The sequence below is a fragment of the Oncorhynchus mykiss genome, chromosome 12 (assembly GCF_013265735.2).
Source record: "Oncorhynchus mykiss isolate Arlee chromosome 12, USDA_OmykA_1.1, whole genome shotgun sequence".
Lineage (NCBI taxonomy): Eukaryota > Metazoa > Chordata > Actinopteri > Salmoniformes > Salmonidae > Oncorhynchus > Oncorhynchus mykiss.
This window is the reverse complement of record NC_048576.1, coordinates 70,500,297-70,516,928: the sequence shown is the minus strand read 5'-3', so window position 1 is coordinate 70,516,928 and position 16,632 is coordinate 70,500,297. Positions and strand designations below refer to the sequence as shown.

General features: G+C 46.7%; 1 protein-coding gene across 2 annotated transcripts in view; it reads left to right on the top strand.

Moving 5' to 3' along the window:
• LOC110538192 (signal transducer and activator of transcription 5B) overlaps positions 1-16,632 on the top strand; it is a 93,277-nt gene that overhangs the window by 52,091 nt on the left and 24,554 nt on the right. The window contains exons 2-9 of one of the 2 annotated variants that reach the window (XM_036938253.1): positions 290-360; positions 3,723-3,784; positions 6,779-6,916; positions 7,200-7,356; positions 8,439-8,528; positions 9,666-9,840; positions 10,076-10,206; positions 15,567-15,718. In XM_036938253.1, the coding sequence (XP_036794148.1) occupies positions 6,789-6,916; positions 7,200-7,356; positions 8,439-8,528; positions 9,666-9,840; positions 10,076-10,206; positions 15,567-15,718 (833 nt within the window). In that variant the 5' untranslated portion in view covers positions 290-360; positions 3,723-3,784; positions 6,779-6,788. The remainder of the gene's footprint in view (positions 1-289; positions 361-3,722; positions 3,785-6,778; positions 6,917-7,199; positions 7,357-8,438; positions 8,529-9,665; positions 9,841-10,075; positions 10,207-15,566; positions 15,719-16,632) is intronic. The other variant, XM_036938252.1, reaches the window with a different exon arrangement.

The following is a 16,632-nucleotide window of genomic DNA, read 5'->3' as shown; positions in this document are numbered from 1 at the left end:
ACCATACAGTACACTGACATTCCAACACACAGCCCCAACCAAGGCTGGCGGTACTCTTAGTTGTGAAGGACCACATCCAGCTGGGTGGAGAATGGATTATTGCATTTTGCTGTAATTGCATTTGGTCTTCTTTGCTTGTCTCTGTACATATGTGTCTTTTTTCCCCCTCAGACCACATCCATTTGTATTGCGGTCTGTGTAGAATAAATCTAGTCAGAATGGCACTGGGCTGAGTGTCTGTGCGTGAGAATGATTTGAGTGAAGTAGCAAATGTCTTTTTCATCTTTAGGAGAAGCAATAAAGATGAAACTCGAGGGTTGCGGTCTGGACGGTCTGGCGGTCTTTGAAGGGAAGGCCAAGGTAAAGATGAGACAACTGAGGCTTGTACTTGACTAGGCTGCTACTGCGTGTGTTTGTGTGCGTACGTGTGGATTGTGGAAGTGTGTGTGTGTGGCCCTGTGTCTGTGCTGCAGATAACCATCTGAGTTGGTCAGCCTTTGCTAACTGGACTGATACCAGTAATATCTCTCAGTGTGTCTTTTCTGTCAGACAGTAATGTACTTTCTTGACTAACAGAGGATAATATTGTACAGTTTGAGATTAGATGGAGGTCCTTTCGGGGTCATTAGTGAGTTCACTGGGTGTTGACCTATGATGCATCATCATCACGCTATCTTTCACCTCCATAACCAGTGCTTCCTATTGTCGGAGTCCTGCAGTCAAGTGACCAAATCACCCTCCAGTGGCCTCATGGTTGGAATATTATTCGTATTTTTCATAATTAATAAGCATTATTGAAAAAAAAAGGGTGTTTCTATGTCAAACGGTTTTGTTATATTTCAGTCCTCTGTGATGTATATAATGTGTATTATTGGGATGCAACTCAAGATTTAATACATTTCAACTCTATATCTGACATGGTACAAGTGTCTTCTTTTTAAGCCCATAATCATGTGTGTGAGGTGTATACTTCTATTTCAAAGTAGATTTGTTTCAGACTACCAAGAAACTCTGTGTGACCATGATTTATCCCACTGCAGTAAAAGGCTAATAGTTGCTCTTGATCAACATGGTCTCAGGACAAATCATATTATTCTGTATGTAAATCTGTGACACTCCATTAGTATGATATGTGACGTTACGTTAGATTATATTAATTATGAATGGAATAGCTGTCATACAATATCATACGAATTAGTGGACATATACTGTAGTATTGTACGTCTTACCTGGTCGTACAATAGCATACAAATTGGATGACTCAACTTATTATACAGAAAGGAAAGGTACTTAGATAGGTGGTGGACTGACAGATGGTGGACTGACACAGTGCGGCTGCAGTACGTGCACAACAGAGCACAGCAGGCCTGAGTCAGTGCAGCGAGCCTGAAATAGGTTACGGGGCAGTATAGGTTATGGTGGTCACATGTCTGTATGTTTGAAGCCTTCCTCCAACACCGTGTCCGCCAAGCACTAAACACAGGACCGTGACTGATTCTAGACTAGGTTGGGATGTTGTTGGACTCAGTTGTTGTGTGTCTGTTTGGGGGAGATGGGGGTAGTGGAAGGACGACTGGTGAAATCATCAGGCTGCCATTTGTAGGGAGGGTGAGGAGTTAGAGAGCAGAAACAAGGAGGGAGACTTGAGGGAGAGTGTGAGACGGTGGAAGGAGATCCAGACAGAAATCAAGATAATAATAATGTTTTGTTTGGAGCCTCTGGACAGCAACAGCATGTGGTGTCCTGATGTTCTGCTTGTTCCTGTTCCAACCAGAGGAAAGTTGTCTCTCTAATCAATCATGGTCTGACCCTCTGCTCCTCTTCTCCTATCCCTAACGCCTCAGCAGGCTCCTCCTAACCCATACCCTTCAGCCCCTCAGCAGACTCCTACTAACCCATACCCCTCAGCAGACTCCTCCTAACACATACCCCTCAGCCCCTCAGCAGACTCCTCCTAACCCATACCCCTCCTAACCCATACCCCTCAGCAGGCTCCTCCTAACCCATACCCCTCAGCAGGCTCCTCCTAACCCATACCCCTCAGTAGGCTCCTCCTAACCCATACCCCTCAGCAGGCTCCTCCTAACCCATACCCCTCAGCAGGCTCCTCCTAACCCATACCCCTCAGCAGGCTCCTCCTAACCCATACCCCTCAGTTGTCTCTGGGTATACGTGGGGCTGGACAGCTTGATATGAACCATTAGCCTACTAACTGTTGTTGGTGGCATATAAATTCAACGTGTTTGACAAGATAGACAACATGTGTGGGACAGTGGCGGTCAGAGTCATTAAGATGACGGAGGAAAATTTTCATTTCTCATGAGCATGGCCTTATTTCTATTACAGCATATTGGATGACTGTCATTCATATTCCATTAATCCAGTTCAATGTAACATAGATAGGTTTAGGCTACTACATGATACTTGAATTTTCCCTACCCATCATGAGGTTGCTACAACCTAGCCTATGAATGAAGGCTACAACGTAGGCACACACAGGTTGAGAGAAAATGTTGAGGTGACACATGGACAGACAGCGGCACATTCAATACCTCCTTGCACACTCTTGCCTGCATCTAGCTGATATAGGGTGTAATCATTAGTCCAACAGTTGCAAATGAGAATTTTGATTGGACAAATTCAGGTATGTTTAGCCCCGTTTTGTTCTGTTTAAGAAACGTTTTTCAACAGAATCGGCAGAATGAATACACCCCTGATCATGCGTAAACAAGGTTCAGAACAGCCACGTTGTATTCCTTCTGCATCTATGCGCTCTCCTCTCACTTTTTCCCTTTGTCGCTTTTGGACTTCAATGCACAACACATCAGCTGTATGTGACCAGGCCAAAAAACTTTCCAAGCCAAACCATATCATAACCGCGACACACAGCCTACATCGCTGTCACCATATTAGCTAAAGTAACGTAGTCAACATAGCTGCTCCCACTCTTCCCCTCGCACCAGGCTCCCCAGCATTCTTCACTCCTGCCATCATCATTACTCACACCTGCTTTCCCCCCCATCACGTGCATCAGCGATTATTGGACTCACCTGGACTCAATCATCTCTGTCATTACCTTCCCTATATCTGTCTGGTTCCCCGCTCTGTTCCCTGCTTTTGCATTGATTGTCATATGTCCTTGTTTACCCATGTGCTGACGCTGGTCCTGTACTGTTACCTGTCTGTTCCTCATGAAATGTTCAACTCCCCGTACCTGCTTCTCATCTCCAGTATCAGTCCGTACACAACTATTGTCTCTCTCTCTTTGAGTCAATTACTCGCCACATTTTATGCACTGCAGTGCTAGCTAGCTGTAGCTTATGCTTTCAGTACTAGTTTCATTTTCTGATCCTTTGATTGGGTCGACAACATGTCAGTTCATGCTGCAAGAGCTCTGATAGGTTGGAGGACAGCCTCCGCAAGATGTCATAAATCCTGTGTAAGCTCCCATCCTTTAAAAATTCAAAATAAACTTAACATATATGCTATGCATTATGATTTTTGAAATGCCATTGAGGTTAAAATGAGAGGCTTTTGATAAAGCGTGGAGGTGCTAAGGTTTGTGGGAGCTCTCCACCGGTGAACAGCATCATGAAATGCTTTGGTAATCAGATTTTGTCAATGTTGTGGTCCCTTTGAAAAAAGACGACTTCCTCAGTAGCAAGCAAGGTTATACTCACTTCCTCTTTCTCTTTCTCTTTCTCTCTCTCCCTCTCTCTCAGGTTTGGGGTGCTCCTTCATAATATCCTGCTATTACATGGTAGCAAAGACCTGAAGACAAGAGGTAAGCAGTGTGACCTTCTCCTTTCAGTTTTTTTTTTTACACTGTATAGATCTCTCATATTGGGTCAACTGTCAATGGGCACTGTATCTGCGATCCGGGGTTGTGTGTCAGTTAATGTCGTTATAAGTGGGTGGCTCACAAAAGAGACTCAAGATTCACTTCAATGATAAAGAGTGATTGCTGAAGAAGAAAAAAGCAAAAGGGAGTAACTTTCACTTCTCCTCAGATCTCTTTGTGCCACTGTGTTTGGCAGTTGTGGTAAGTACTATACCGAGGGGAATTATCTTTACCCTCTGGTGGAGTTGACAACTAAGGTGCTAATGGTGGGAACCGGGCGCCTGGTAAGGTCACAGAGGCTGATGAATTCTGTCAGTCTGTCTGTCTGTCAGTAACCCACCGCTAGACAGAGTTTGCTTACTGGCAACTCCCAGCAACCACAGACACGGATACAGAGCAGCTCCTATGAAAATTGATGTGTTTGTGTGTGTATATGTGTGTGTTGATTATGACTGATCATTGTGCGTGTGTGTGATTGTGTGTGTGTGCGCGTGTGTGTACAGCAGTGTGTCATTGTGTGTGTTTATGTGTCAGGGTGTGTGGTTGCGGGCATGGGCTGGTACAGACTGGCAGTCCTACACTACAGGAGAGCAGGTCAGGAAGAGGCTGGTACGGCACTGTAGAACAGGCTCACAGCTCTTCCTGTATGGTTCCTCTTCCGATCGGCTGAGAGTAGTCTGCTCATAGCCACCTGCTGATGATTGACGGGGGTCATTCTGTTACATTTAAATCCACCTCCTGCCACTCCAGCTCAGAACGCAGTCAAATCATCTGTCATGCTTTCACCTTCATTTTTTTAATTTGTTTATCAACCCTACAGGTGTAGGATCTTAATTTGACATATATTGTCACAGCAAAATAATCCTGCAGCAACAGCTTTTGAACGTTTAGTCCATAATGTTGCTTAATCGGTGGTTAGGCTATTAGCTGGCCAAAAGTAGGTTACATGAAAAGTGCAATACTGTTAATATAAAAAATGTTGCAGCAAAATAATGCAGTAGCAACAGGATTTGAACGTTTAGCCCACAATGTTGCGTGATCAGTGGTTAGGCTATTACCTGGCCAGAAGTAGGTTACATGAAAAGTGCAATACTGTTAGTATAACCATATGTTAGTGCAGGTTTTCAGTGGAATGATGTAAATCCTGAAGCTCAAATTCTCATCAACAAAATAGTCATTAAATTAAGATCCTACACCTGTATGTAGACGTTTATTGAGGAGCTTATGGACACTATATAAAGAGCTTTCATTTTCCTTCTAAATAGTATCCTATATTGTCACAGCAAAATAATCCTGCAGAAACAGGATTTGAATGTTTAGTCCATAATGTTGCTTGATCGGTGGTTAGGCTATTAGCTGGCCAAAATGAGGTTACATGAAAAGTGCAATACTGTTAATTTAACCGTGTGATAGTGTGGGCTTTCAGTGGATTAATGTAACTCTGCGGTGCAGAAATTCTCAGCAACGAAAGACTGATCAAATTAAGATCCTATATCTTTACCACAATGTACCGATTTAATGCTTCGACATTGAAAGCAACCTAAAGGCTTGTTGTTATAGTGAATGGTGGGGGATGTAGCAGTAAGTGGATTGGGGGGATGGCTGAGTGAAAAAGGTTCAAGGTTGAAGTTGAGAGGAGGGCAAGCCAGGGCATGGCAGCCAACGGGATGTGGATTTTGTGGGAGTGTGAGCGTAAGCTGATTATTAGCGTCATGCCCATAGGCATACACCAGGTCACAGAGTTGCTGTGTTCTGTTCACCTGGTGCTCTCTCTCTCTCCATCTGCCTCCCTCCCTATCTCTCTTTCTCTTTCTCTATCACTCTATTCCTGTCTCTATCTCGTTGCTCAGATGAAGGTCATGTTCTGTGCTGTACCACGTCATTCATTTAAAAATAAACATTTATTGTCTCTCACAAAGTCTTACCCTACCACTATCTGTTGTATGTGACTGTCTCTGTCTGTCTCCTGGTCTATCTATGTACAGATGTAGGATCTTAATTTGACCAGTATTTTTGCAGCAAAATAAGTCTGTAGCAACAGGATTTGAGCGTTTAGTCCACAATGTTGCTTGATCAGTGGTTAGGCTATTACCTGGCCAAAAGTAGGTTACATACTGTTAATATAACCGTGTGTTAGTGCAGGTTTTCAGTGAATTTTTGTAAATCCTGAAGCTCAAATTCTAAGCAACAAAATAGTAATTAAATTAAGATCATACACCTGTATGTAGAAATGTATTGAGGAGCTTATGGACACTATATAAAGAGCTTTCATTTACCTTCTACATTGTGTCCTACAAAGACATACAGAGACAGAGACATTACTGACACACTCTATCACAGAGCTGAGGGACCTGTGTTGTCTATTGTTGACCTTACAGACCGTAGTCAAATAAATATGTCCGATATGTTCCAATATTTGAGCTTCACGTAATTAAGGCTACTTGGTCTTGTACAGTTGAACCAATGACATAATGCAAACTCCATGCGAAGGAAGTCTGCTGACTTTGCTCCAAGCGAAGAAGGTATTTGACATGTGTATTTGACCCAGATCCGCTCCCTCATGCAGCTGTTGACTCAACACAGAGCAGAATGTTTAGACTCTCAGCTCCTCCAGAGCGAAACAAACTGCCGAAGTACAGCTGTCAAACACAACCAGTCCAACCGCTCTGTGGCCGTGTCAGTCGGATACATCATTCGTCTCAAAGAAGCTTCTTTCACTTTTAGTCAACTCAAACTGATGTTCTCCTCTTTTGATTGATTCTGTACATTTTCCATGTCACTTCAAATCCGCTCACCCTACTCTCTAATTTCTCTCTATTCACTCTCTCTTCAAATGCGCTCTACCCATCCCCCTTCTTTTTTTCCTTCTCTCTCTCTCTCTCTCTCTCTCTCTCTCTCTCTCTCTCTCTCTCTCTCTCTCTCTCTCGCCTCCCCCAGGGTGTGTAAGATGGCAGTGTGGATCCAGGCCCAGCAGCTCCAGGGGGATGCGCTGCACCAGATGCAGTCTCTCTATGGACAGCACTTCCCCATTGAGGTGCGCCATTACCTGTCCCAGTGGCTCGAGGGCCAACTCTGGTGAGTGCAGCACAAAGCACACCACACTACCTGACAGAAAGACATGCCTCACCCGGTAACCTTCACATTTGGTTCAATCACAGTCACAGTAGTAGCAGGGACCATGGAGGTGTAGTAACCTGAGAGTAATGTATAGTAGCAAGTGTGTAAAGTCACTGTTTTTGTGTATGTGCTTGAGTGAAGGTGTGTGTGTTAGGGAATGCATAGGGGATTAATGGCTACTCTGTTCTGCATGTATGTACATACAGGATATCTCTAAGCATTCTATATGTTCCTGTGCCAGGGATGTGATCGATCTGGAGAACCCCCAGGAGGAGTTTAAGGCCAAGCGTCTGCTGGACAGCCTGATCCAGGAGCTGCAGAACAAGGCTGAGCATCAGGTGGGAGAGGATGGCTTCCTGCTCAAGATCAAACTGGGACACTACGCCAGCCAGCTCAAGGTGAGACAGATTGAACCAGTAGACGAACCTCCACTCAAAGCTAGTATGAAGGTGAGAGATACTGTGCACACATTCCCAGTGTACGTGAGCAGAGCACAGAGCCAGTGCCCTCACAAAAACCTCCACACCTAACTAGCTAGCTGGACAGTTTTAATAAAGCCAGTATAAACCCAATAAACTCTCAAGGATATGATAACCTTACAGCCAACTATACCAGCTGAATCGTGGTGATTATTATTTCAATTATACTGATACCAAACTCAGCTAAATGTTAGTTATCACAGCCTCATTGGCAACAGTCCCATGTCCATAAACCCCAACCCAAAGTACTTAGAAATAAAACAGTGTATGAGAACAGCCTGCTCTGGTCAGTGTGTCTATATGAATAAAAACAAAAGGTGGACAACACTGGGCTACGGTAACCAGGCAGTGTTCCCTTTTATGATCGAGTGCTTCACTCACCGATCTCAGTGTGTTTGTCTTCACCCTTATGGACAGGGTTCAGGGGAACAAGCTGTCTCTTATCACCTTCCACAGTGGGAGTAGGAGGCATCTTGTCAACACAACCCTCTGTAGGCCTACAATGCAGTCTTTCAACCCCGCATGGTGCCTTGGTGTGTGTATGCGTGCGTGAGAGAGAGATTTAGACCTGTGTTTCCCAACTCTCGTCCTCCAGTACACCCAACAGCACAAATGTTTTTTGTAGCCCCACAGACAAGCACATCTGATTCAACTTGTCAATTCATCATCAAGCCTTCGATGAGTGTTTTTGTGTGGGGCTACAACACAATGTGTGCTTTTGGGGTTACTTGAGGACCGGAGTTAAAGAGAGAGAGAAAAGAGAGAAAGGAAGAGAAATGTAGACAGTGGATGTGAGACCAAGTCGTCTGCACTTGAGAGAAGGATCTCATTAGTCTAATTGGGTTTAGCTAGGCTCAGGAAGTGGGCTTTAGAGCGTTAGCATGCCGCGGCGCGGGAGCAGGCTAAATTGGTCAGTGTTGTGTGCACGGCCGTATTGCCAGTCAGCGGCTAACACGGCTAACGAGCCTAACACGACAGCACATGTGGTCCTTGTCTTTCAGAGCACGTATGACCGCTGCCCTCTGGAGCTGGTGAGATGCATCAAACACATCCTGTACACGGAGCAGAGGCTAGTCCGAGAGGCCTCTAATGTGAGTATGAAGCAGTCTCTCCAACTTCCATTCCTACTCCCACCTACCTGGGAAGCTTGTTTCACAAGTGTGCATATAACAGATACCTGTAGCTCGTATGCACAAAATACACACACACACACACACACACACACACACACACACACACACACACACACACACACACACACACACACACACACACACACACAAACACACACACACACACACACACACACACACACACACACACACACACACACACATACATACATACATACATACCCATATGGAAATACCCACACACCTTTTATAAATATTTGCATAATATAAACACCACACAGAGATGTTAAACATAACACAGCCAATTCCATGATATTATGGAAATCACAGCCATTGGGGGTTGCTTTGCTGCCTCTCTGCCGACATCAAAGGCAATTTACTCTCAATTTTCCCACAGACATACGTAAACCTGTTAACAACCACATAAATACATAAATACACACAACGCATGCACACACACACATGCATAGCACTTCACTCACACACCTAGTCAGAAAACCTGCACAGACACAGCCCATATGTCTCGCTGAAAGATAAACTTTGAATTTCTCATTAACCAGCAATGCTGTAGGCCTGGTGGGGAGGTGAAGAAATGTGATATTTTATAACAAGGGTTATAAAACCATAAAGCCGGTGGTCCATAAAACATCTGAATATCAATAAACTCAGTGTTAAATTGACTTCCAGTCCTGCCAGGCTCCTCCTATCACAGGATTGCATATTCTACGTGATTGCATTCCCACCTGTTTATTCAGACTGTCTTCACAGTGCTCACGTCCCCAGCCTTAACAAGCCATGGGCTGTGTCTGCCCACGATAAGGAAATGCATTTCCCTCTGCACGGTCTCACATGTTCAGTCAGTGGTGTTCACTGCTGGTTATGGTCGTTAGGGATTACTGTGGAATAACACAAGCAGGGTTCATTGAGGTTGTGTTAAAGAGGCGCAGGGTTCTGTCAGTTTGTGTGTCTTTCTGCTCCATGTAATGATGATGAAATGCTCAACACCACACTAGCTAGTTCCTGCAAATCATCTCAAAGCCAGCGCTGTTTACCGGCCCAGCCCTCTCACCTCTCTCTCCTCTCTCTGATTGGCAGTCGAGCTCCCCAGTGGGGGGGATGATGGACAGCATGTCCCAGAAGTACCAGCAGATCAACCAGGTATTCGAGGAGCTGCGCTTGCTGACCCAGGACACAGAGAACGACCTGAGAAAGCTCCAGCACAACCAGGAGTACTTCATCATCCAGTACCAGGAGAGCCTCCGCATCCAGGGTGAGTCAGCCTTGCCCTGGTCCCCCTCCTAGTCACAACACCCTGGGTCATCAACCCCAGCAGCCCTCACCTTTTTAGGGCAGAATGACGTGTGAGTTTGTAGGTGAGTGAGTGGGTGTCAGTATGCATGTGTGTGTGTGGTCTGCAAAGGAAAAGACAGGTGTGTTTATGTGAGATTTGCTGACCTCTCCTCCTCCCTCTCCCTCTCCCTCTCCCTCTCTTTTCCCACATGCAGCCCAGTTGACCAGCCTGGCCACACTGCCCCCTGCTGACAGACAGCTGAGGGAGCCCACATTACTGAGCAAGAGAGCCACCGTGGAGGCCTGGCTCACCCGGGAGGCCAACACACTACAGAAATACAGACTGGTACACTACTTTTTATACTGCATACACACACACATGTACTGAAACACACACACTGCTGCTGTTTTATTGGCTCTTAACCAACCGTGCTATTTTGTCAGTTTTTTGGGGGTTTGTAACTTATTTTGTACATAATGTTGCTACTATTTATTGTCTCTTATGACCGAAAAGAGCTTCTGGACATCAGAACAGTGATTACTCAACTCAAATTGGACAAATAATTTTTCTTTAATGAGTCGGACTAGAACGATTACTCCAAACACCCAAACAGGCCCTCATCTCCGTCATTCGCTGGAGAAAGAAATGACGATTTCGCGGAAGGAGATCGGGGTGCCTTGTGAGGATCAGGCGACAAGTGGCTAATCTGCCTTAGCTAACAGTACTGATGGCAAACGTTCAAGCTTCCAGACATCGAAGACCTCTATACCAGGCGGTGTCAGAGGAAAGCCCTAAAAATTGTCAAAGACTCCAGCCACCCTAGTCATAGACTGTTCTATCTGATAAAGCACAGCAAGCGCTACCGAAGCGCCAAGTCTAGGTCCAAGAGGCTTCTAAACAGCTTCTACCCCCAAGCCATAAGACTCCTGAACATCTAATCAAATGGCTACCCAGACAATTTTCATTGCCCCCTCCCCACTCTTCTACGCTGCTGCTACTCTCTGTTATTATCTATGCATAGTCACTTTAATAACTCTACCTACATGTACATATTACCTTAATTAACTCGACAGAGGTGCCCCCGCACATTGACTTTGTACCGGTAAACCCTGTATATAGCCCCACTATTGTTATTCAGTGCTGCTCTTTAATTATTATTTATTCTTATCTCTTACTTTTTTTTAGGTATATTCTTAAAACTGCATTGTTGTTTAACCTCTTGGTGCACCGATTCCGAGCTAACATAATCTGGCTGTCTCCCTAGTGGTCGTTATTATTAGTTTACCAGAGCTGTTGGCTTTCCTAGTTAGAGCCTAATGTTAGGCATTGTTGGCACTTTGTTCATTGTTGGCACTTTGTTCACTGTTGTTTAACTAGCTAACGTTAGCTGGCTGGCTCGTTTGCTAACGTTACGTGACGTGTGTACAACACCTGATGAATATAGCTGGTGTCAGTAAACGTCTGCAAAAAAAGCGTAATGAAATTGTTTCCAGCAGTAGGCTGTTTTCATGTTATCCAGAGGGAAACAAATCATCAGCCAGAGCATCAAGGTGCACTCCGAGAGCAAAACGAGATGGGTGGGGCTAAAGCTTAAGAGGGTGTGAACGATGCTGAATGAGTGTAGACAAAAGAACAGCTCTTCACTAGATACCAAAACATTAGCGATTATCTCAAAAGTGAGATTACAAGTTGATCAAAAGCAGAATTACTTTCCCATTGTCCCTCAAATGCAGTGTATGATATACCACTTTGTAGCTCAGAGTTCTACTTTTATCCAATGTAAAAAAACATAATTTCACATTTTGCTACATAAGACTGAATCCAGGTGGTAAGTCACATATGGACCTGGTCTTTTACCAAATAGAGCTATCTTCTTTATACCACCTGTCACACCCTGACCATAGTTTACTTTGTATATTTCTATGTTGTGGTTGGTCAGGGTGTGATCTGAGTGGGCATTCTATGTTTCATGTCTAGTTTGTCTAGTTCTATGTTCGGCCTGATATGGTTCTCAATCAGAGGCAGGTGTTCGTCATTGTCTCTGATTGGGAACCATATTTAGGTAGCCTGGGTTTCACTGCGTGTTTGTGGGTGATTGTTCCTGTTTTTGTGTTTGCACCAGACAGGGCTGTTTTGAGTTCTCACGTTTCTTGTTTTTTCGTTAGTTTGTTCATGTATAGTGTCGTCAATAAATTACAATGAACAACCACCACGCTGCGCTTTGGTCCGCCTCTACTTCACAAGAAGAGAATCGTTACAGAATCACCCACCACAACAGGACCAAGCGGTGTGGTAATGGGCAAAGGAAAAAGCAGCAGCAGGAGCAGCGCGAGGAGGTATGGACATGGGAGGACGAATTAGACGGTAAAGGACCTTGGGCTCAGCCAGGAGAGTATCGCCGCCCCAAGGAAGAACGGGAGGCGGCGAAAGCGGAGAGGCGCTGGTATGAGGAGGCAGCGCGGCGTCGTGGATGGAAGCCCGGGAGTCAGCCCCAAAAATTTCTTGGGGGGGGGCTAACAGGGAGTATGGCTACGCCAGGTAGGAGACCTGAGCCAACTTCCTGTGGTTACCGGTGGGCTAGAGAGACCGGGCAGGCACCGTGTTATGCTGTGGAGCGCACGGTGTCCCCAGTGCGGGTGCACAGCCCGGTGCGGTACATTCCAGCTCCGCGTATCGGCCGGGCTAGAGTGGGCATCGAGCCAAGTGCCATGAAGCCGGCTCTACGCATCTGGTCTCCAGTGCGTCTCCTTGGGCCGGCTTACATGGCACCAGCCTTGCGCACGGTGTCCCCGGTTCGCCTGCATAGCCCAGTGCGGGCTATTCCACCTCGCCGCACTGGCAGGGCGACCGGGACCATTCAACCGGGTAAGGTTGGGCAGGCTCGGTGCTCAAGAGCTCCAGTGCGCCTGCACGGCCCGGTCTATCCGTCACCACCTCCACACCCCAGCCCTCCGGTGGCAGCTCCCCGTACCAGGCTGTCTCTCCGGCCCATCCGTCCAGAGCCTTCCTCCTCTCCAGCGCTGCCGGAGTCTCCCGCCTCTCCGGCGCTACCAGAGCCTTCCTCCTCTCCAGCGCTGCCGGAGCCTCCCGTCTGTCCGGCGCCTCTGCCGGAGCCTCCCGTCTGTCCGGCGCCTCTGCCGGAGCCTCCCGCCTGTCCGGCGCCTCTGCCGGAGCCTCCCGCCTGTCCGGCGCCGCTGCCGGAGCCTCCCGCCTGTCCGGCGCCTCTGCCGGAGCCTCCCGCCTGTCCGGCGCCTCTGCCGGAGCCTCCCGCCTGTCCGGCGCCTCTGCCGGAGCCTCCCGCCTGTCCGGCGCCTCTGCCGGAGCCTCCCGCCTGTCCGGCGCCTCTGCCGGAGCCTCCCGCCTGCCCAGCGCCGCCAGTGCCGCCCGTCTGCCCAGCGCCGCCAGCGCCGCCCGTCTGCCCAGCGCCGCCAGCGCCGCCCGTCTGCCCAGCGCCGCCAGTGCCGCCCGTCTGCCCAGCGCCGCCAGTGCCGCCCGTCTGCCAGGGGCCGCCAGTGCCGCCCGTCAGCCAGGGGCCGCCAGTGCCGCCAGTCAGCCAGGGGCCGCCAGTGCCGCCAGTCAGCCAGGGGCCGCCAGTGCCGCCAGTCAGCCAGGGGCCGCCAGTGCCGCCAGTCAGCCAGGGGCCGCCAGTGCCGCCAGTCAGCCCAGCGCCAGCGCCGCCAGTCAACCAGGGGCCGCCAGTGCCGCCAGTCAGCCAGGGGCCGCCAGTCAGCCAGGGGCCGCCAGTGCCGCCAGTCAGCCAGGGGCCGCTAGAGCCCCTCCGCCCGGAGCAGCTGTCCCTCTGTCCCGAGCAGCTGTCCCTCTGTCCCGAGCAGCTGTCCCTCTGTCCCGAGCTGTCTCTTAGGAGGGTCACCTATCTAGGGACGCTAAGGAGGTGGACAAAGACTATTATGGAGTGGGGTCCACGTCCAGCGCCAGAGCCGCCTCCGCGGACAGATGCCCACCCAGACCCTCCCCTATAGGTTCAGGTTTTGCGGCCGGAGTCCGCACCTTGGGGGGGGGGGTACTGTCACACCCTGACCATAGTTTACTTTGTATATTTCTATGTTGTGGTTGGTCAGGGTGTGATCTGAGTGGGCATTCTATGTTTCATGTCTAGTTTGTCTAGTTCTATGTTCGGCCTGATATGGTTCTCAATCAGAGGCAGGTGTTCGTCATTGTCTCTGATTGGGAACCATATTTAGGTAGCCTGGGTTTCACTGTGTGTTTGTGGGTGATTGTTCCTGTTTTTGTGTTTGCACCAGACAGGGCTGTTTTGAGTTCTCACGTTTCTTGTTTTTTCGTTAGTTTGTTCATGTATAGTGTCGTCAATAAATTACAATGAACAACCACCACGCTGCGCTTTGGTCCGCCTCTACTTCACAAGAAGAGAATCGTTACACCACCCCTATCTTGTCACAACACAACTGATTGTCTCAAACGCATTAAGATGGTAAGAAATTCCACAAATAAAAATTTTAACAAGGCACACCGGTTAACTTCTTGGCGCATACTAAAAATATTTAATTTTCATGAAATTTCAAGTGCAATATACCAAAACGCTTAGCTTGTTGTTAATCCACCTGGTGTGTCAGATTTCAAAAAAGCTTTACAGCGAAAGCAACCCAAGCCTTTATGTGAGAACAGCTCTCTCAGCAGACAAAACCCTACAAACAGCTAGCAGCAAAGTAGATTGGTCACGAAAGTCAGAAAAGCAATCAAATTAATCACTTACCTTTGATCTCCGGATGTTTGCACTCACGAGACTCCCAGTTACACAAATGTTTGTTTTGTTCCATAAATATTATTTTTATATCCAAAAACCTTAAATTAGTTGGCGAGTTTTGTTCAGTAATCCACAGGCTCGTGCAGGTCACGATGTTCAGACAAAAATTCCAAATAGTATCCGTAAAGTTCGTAGAAACATGTCAAATGTTTTTTATAATCAATCCTCAGGTTGTTTTTACAATAAATAATCGATAATATTTCAATATTATTATTTTCAATAGGAGAGAGAGAGAAAAGGTCTGCTCCAAGCTTCTCGCGCATGCAAAAATCTAAGGACACCCAGCTATCCTACTGACGCGAAGTGATCTTTCTTGCTCATTTTTCAGAATAAAAGCCTGAAACTATGTCTTAAGACTGTTCACACCATGTGGAAGTCAAAGGAAAAGGAATCTGGTTGATATCCCTTTAAATGGAAGGAAGGCATGCAATGGAATGGAACAATGAAGGTTTCAGAAAAACAGCACTTCCTGGTTGGATTTTCCTTAGGTTTTCACCTGCAATATCAGTTCTGTAATACTCACAGACAATATTACATACAGTTTTGGAAACTTTAGAGTGTTTTCTATCCTAATCTGCCAATTATATGCATATTCTAGCTTCTGGGCCTGAGAAATAGGCAGTTTCATTTGGTACGTTTTTCATCCAAACATCAAAATACTGCCCCCTAGTCTCAAGAGGTTTTAAGGGCTTCTAAGTAAGCATTTCACTGTAAGGTCTATCTGGAGGAATCTCATGCCTTCAGGGTATAAAATCTGGGGATGTATATTGATTTGAGAATATGTATGATGTTTAATGTATGGGTACATTCTTATCGGTGTGTGTGTGCGTGTGTGTGTACCTGTCTGTCTGTGTGTGTGTGTGTGTGTGTGTGTGCGTGTGTGTGTGTGCATACCTGCATACCTGCATGTGTGTTTGCCTAGGACCTGGCAGAGAAGCACCAGAAGAGCCTGCAGCTACTGAGGAAGCAGCAGACCATTATCCTGGATGACGAGCTGATCCACTGGAAGAGACGACAACAGCTGGCCGGCAACGGGGGTCCTCCAGAGGGGGGGCTGGACATCCTGCAGTCCTGGTGAGACCCTCTACCCCTAACAGAGATCACATATGTCTAGGATTGATCAAAGGGCAGGGGCCACCCAGTTAACAAGCTGACTATTGGATACTGCTGGGTTTATATGGGGTGTAGTTGGGAAGATGACTGTAGTCTAGGTTAAGGATGACAAAGGTTAAGACAATGGGATTCTAATATACCATAACTCTTTGCAACAATGGGGATGAATTCAATGTATTTAAAATATATTTTATTGAATATCCAAAACATACAATATACTAGCAGTGTAGCCGCTCAACAACTGCACCGCACCAGTCATCCAACACACTCCCATTCAGAGCGACACACAGAAGCATTCGGGGTCAACGCCCTGTCAACAGATCTCCCACCAGGCCAAACAAACAGGAACCTGAACCCTCCAAGATCCCCCCACAGTTCCCCAATAGCTGACCCTTAACCATCCGAGACCCATCCCACAGCCCCCCCCCGAATAAAACAAATTAAAAATACAATTAATTCCATTCCCCACACCAAAGAACCCCCCCAAAAGAACCAACAACCAACAACATGAACTAAAGAGAAAAAAAGAGTAAGACAAAAGAAAACAGCAAACAACAATGCAACAAAAAACTAAAACAAAGGACATCAAGGACAACTAAAATCAGAACAGCAATGCCAACTGTATATGTTTGAGTGCATGTCTGGCACTATTACTTGTCTGTGTATGTGTGTATTTGAATGAGAGTGTGTGTGTATATGCATATGTGTATATGCACATTCTACTCAACATTTATCTTTCAACTGAACGCTGTGATGTTTAACGTACAATTTCAATCTGTCTAATCGAATAGAATCCACAGATTGCAAGTTGAAGATAACTACTTTTACTAAGAGTATTAGAAATTGACTGCCCCGGTCTCTCCAGATCTCCTAAC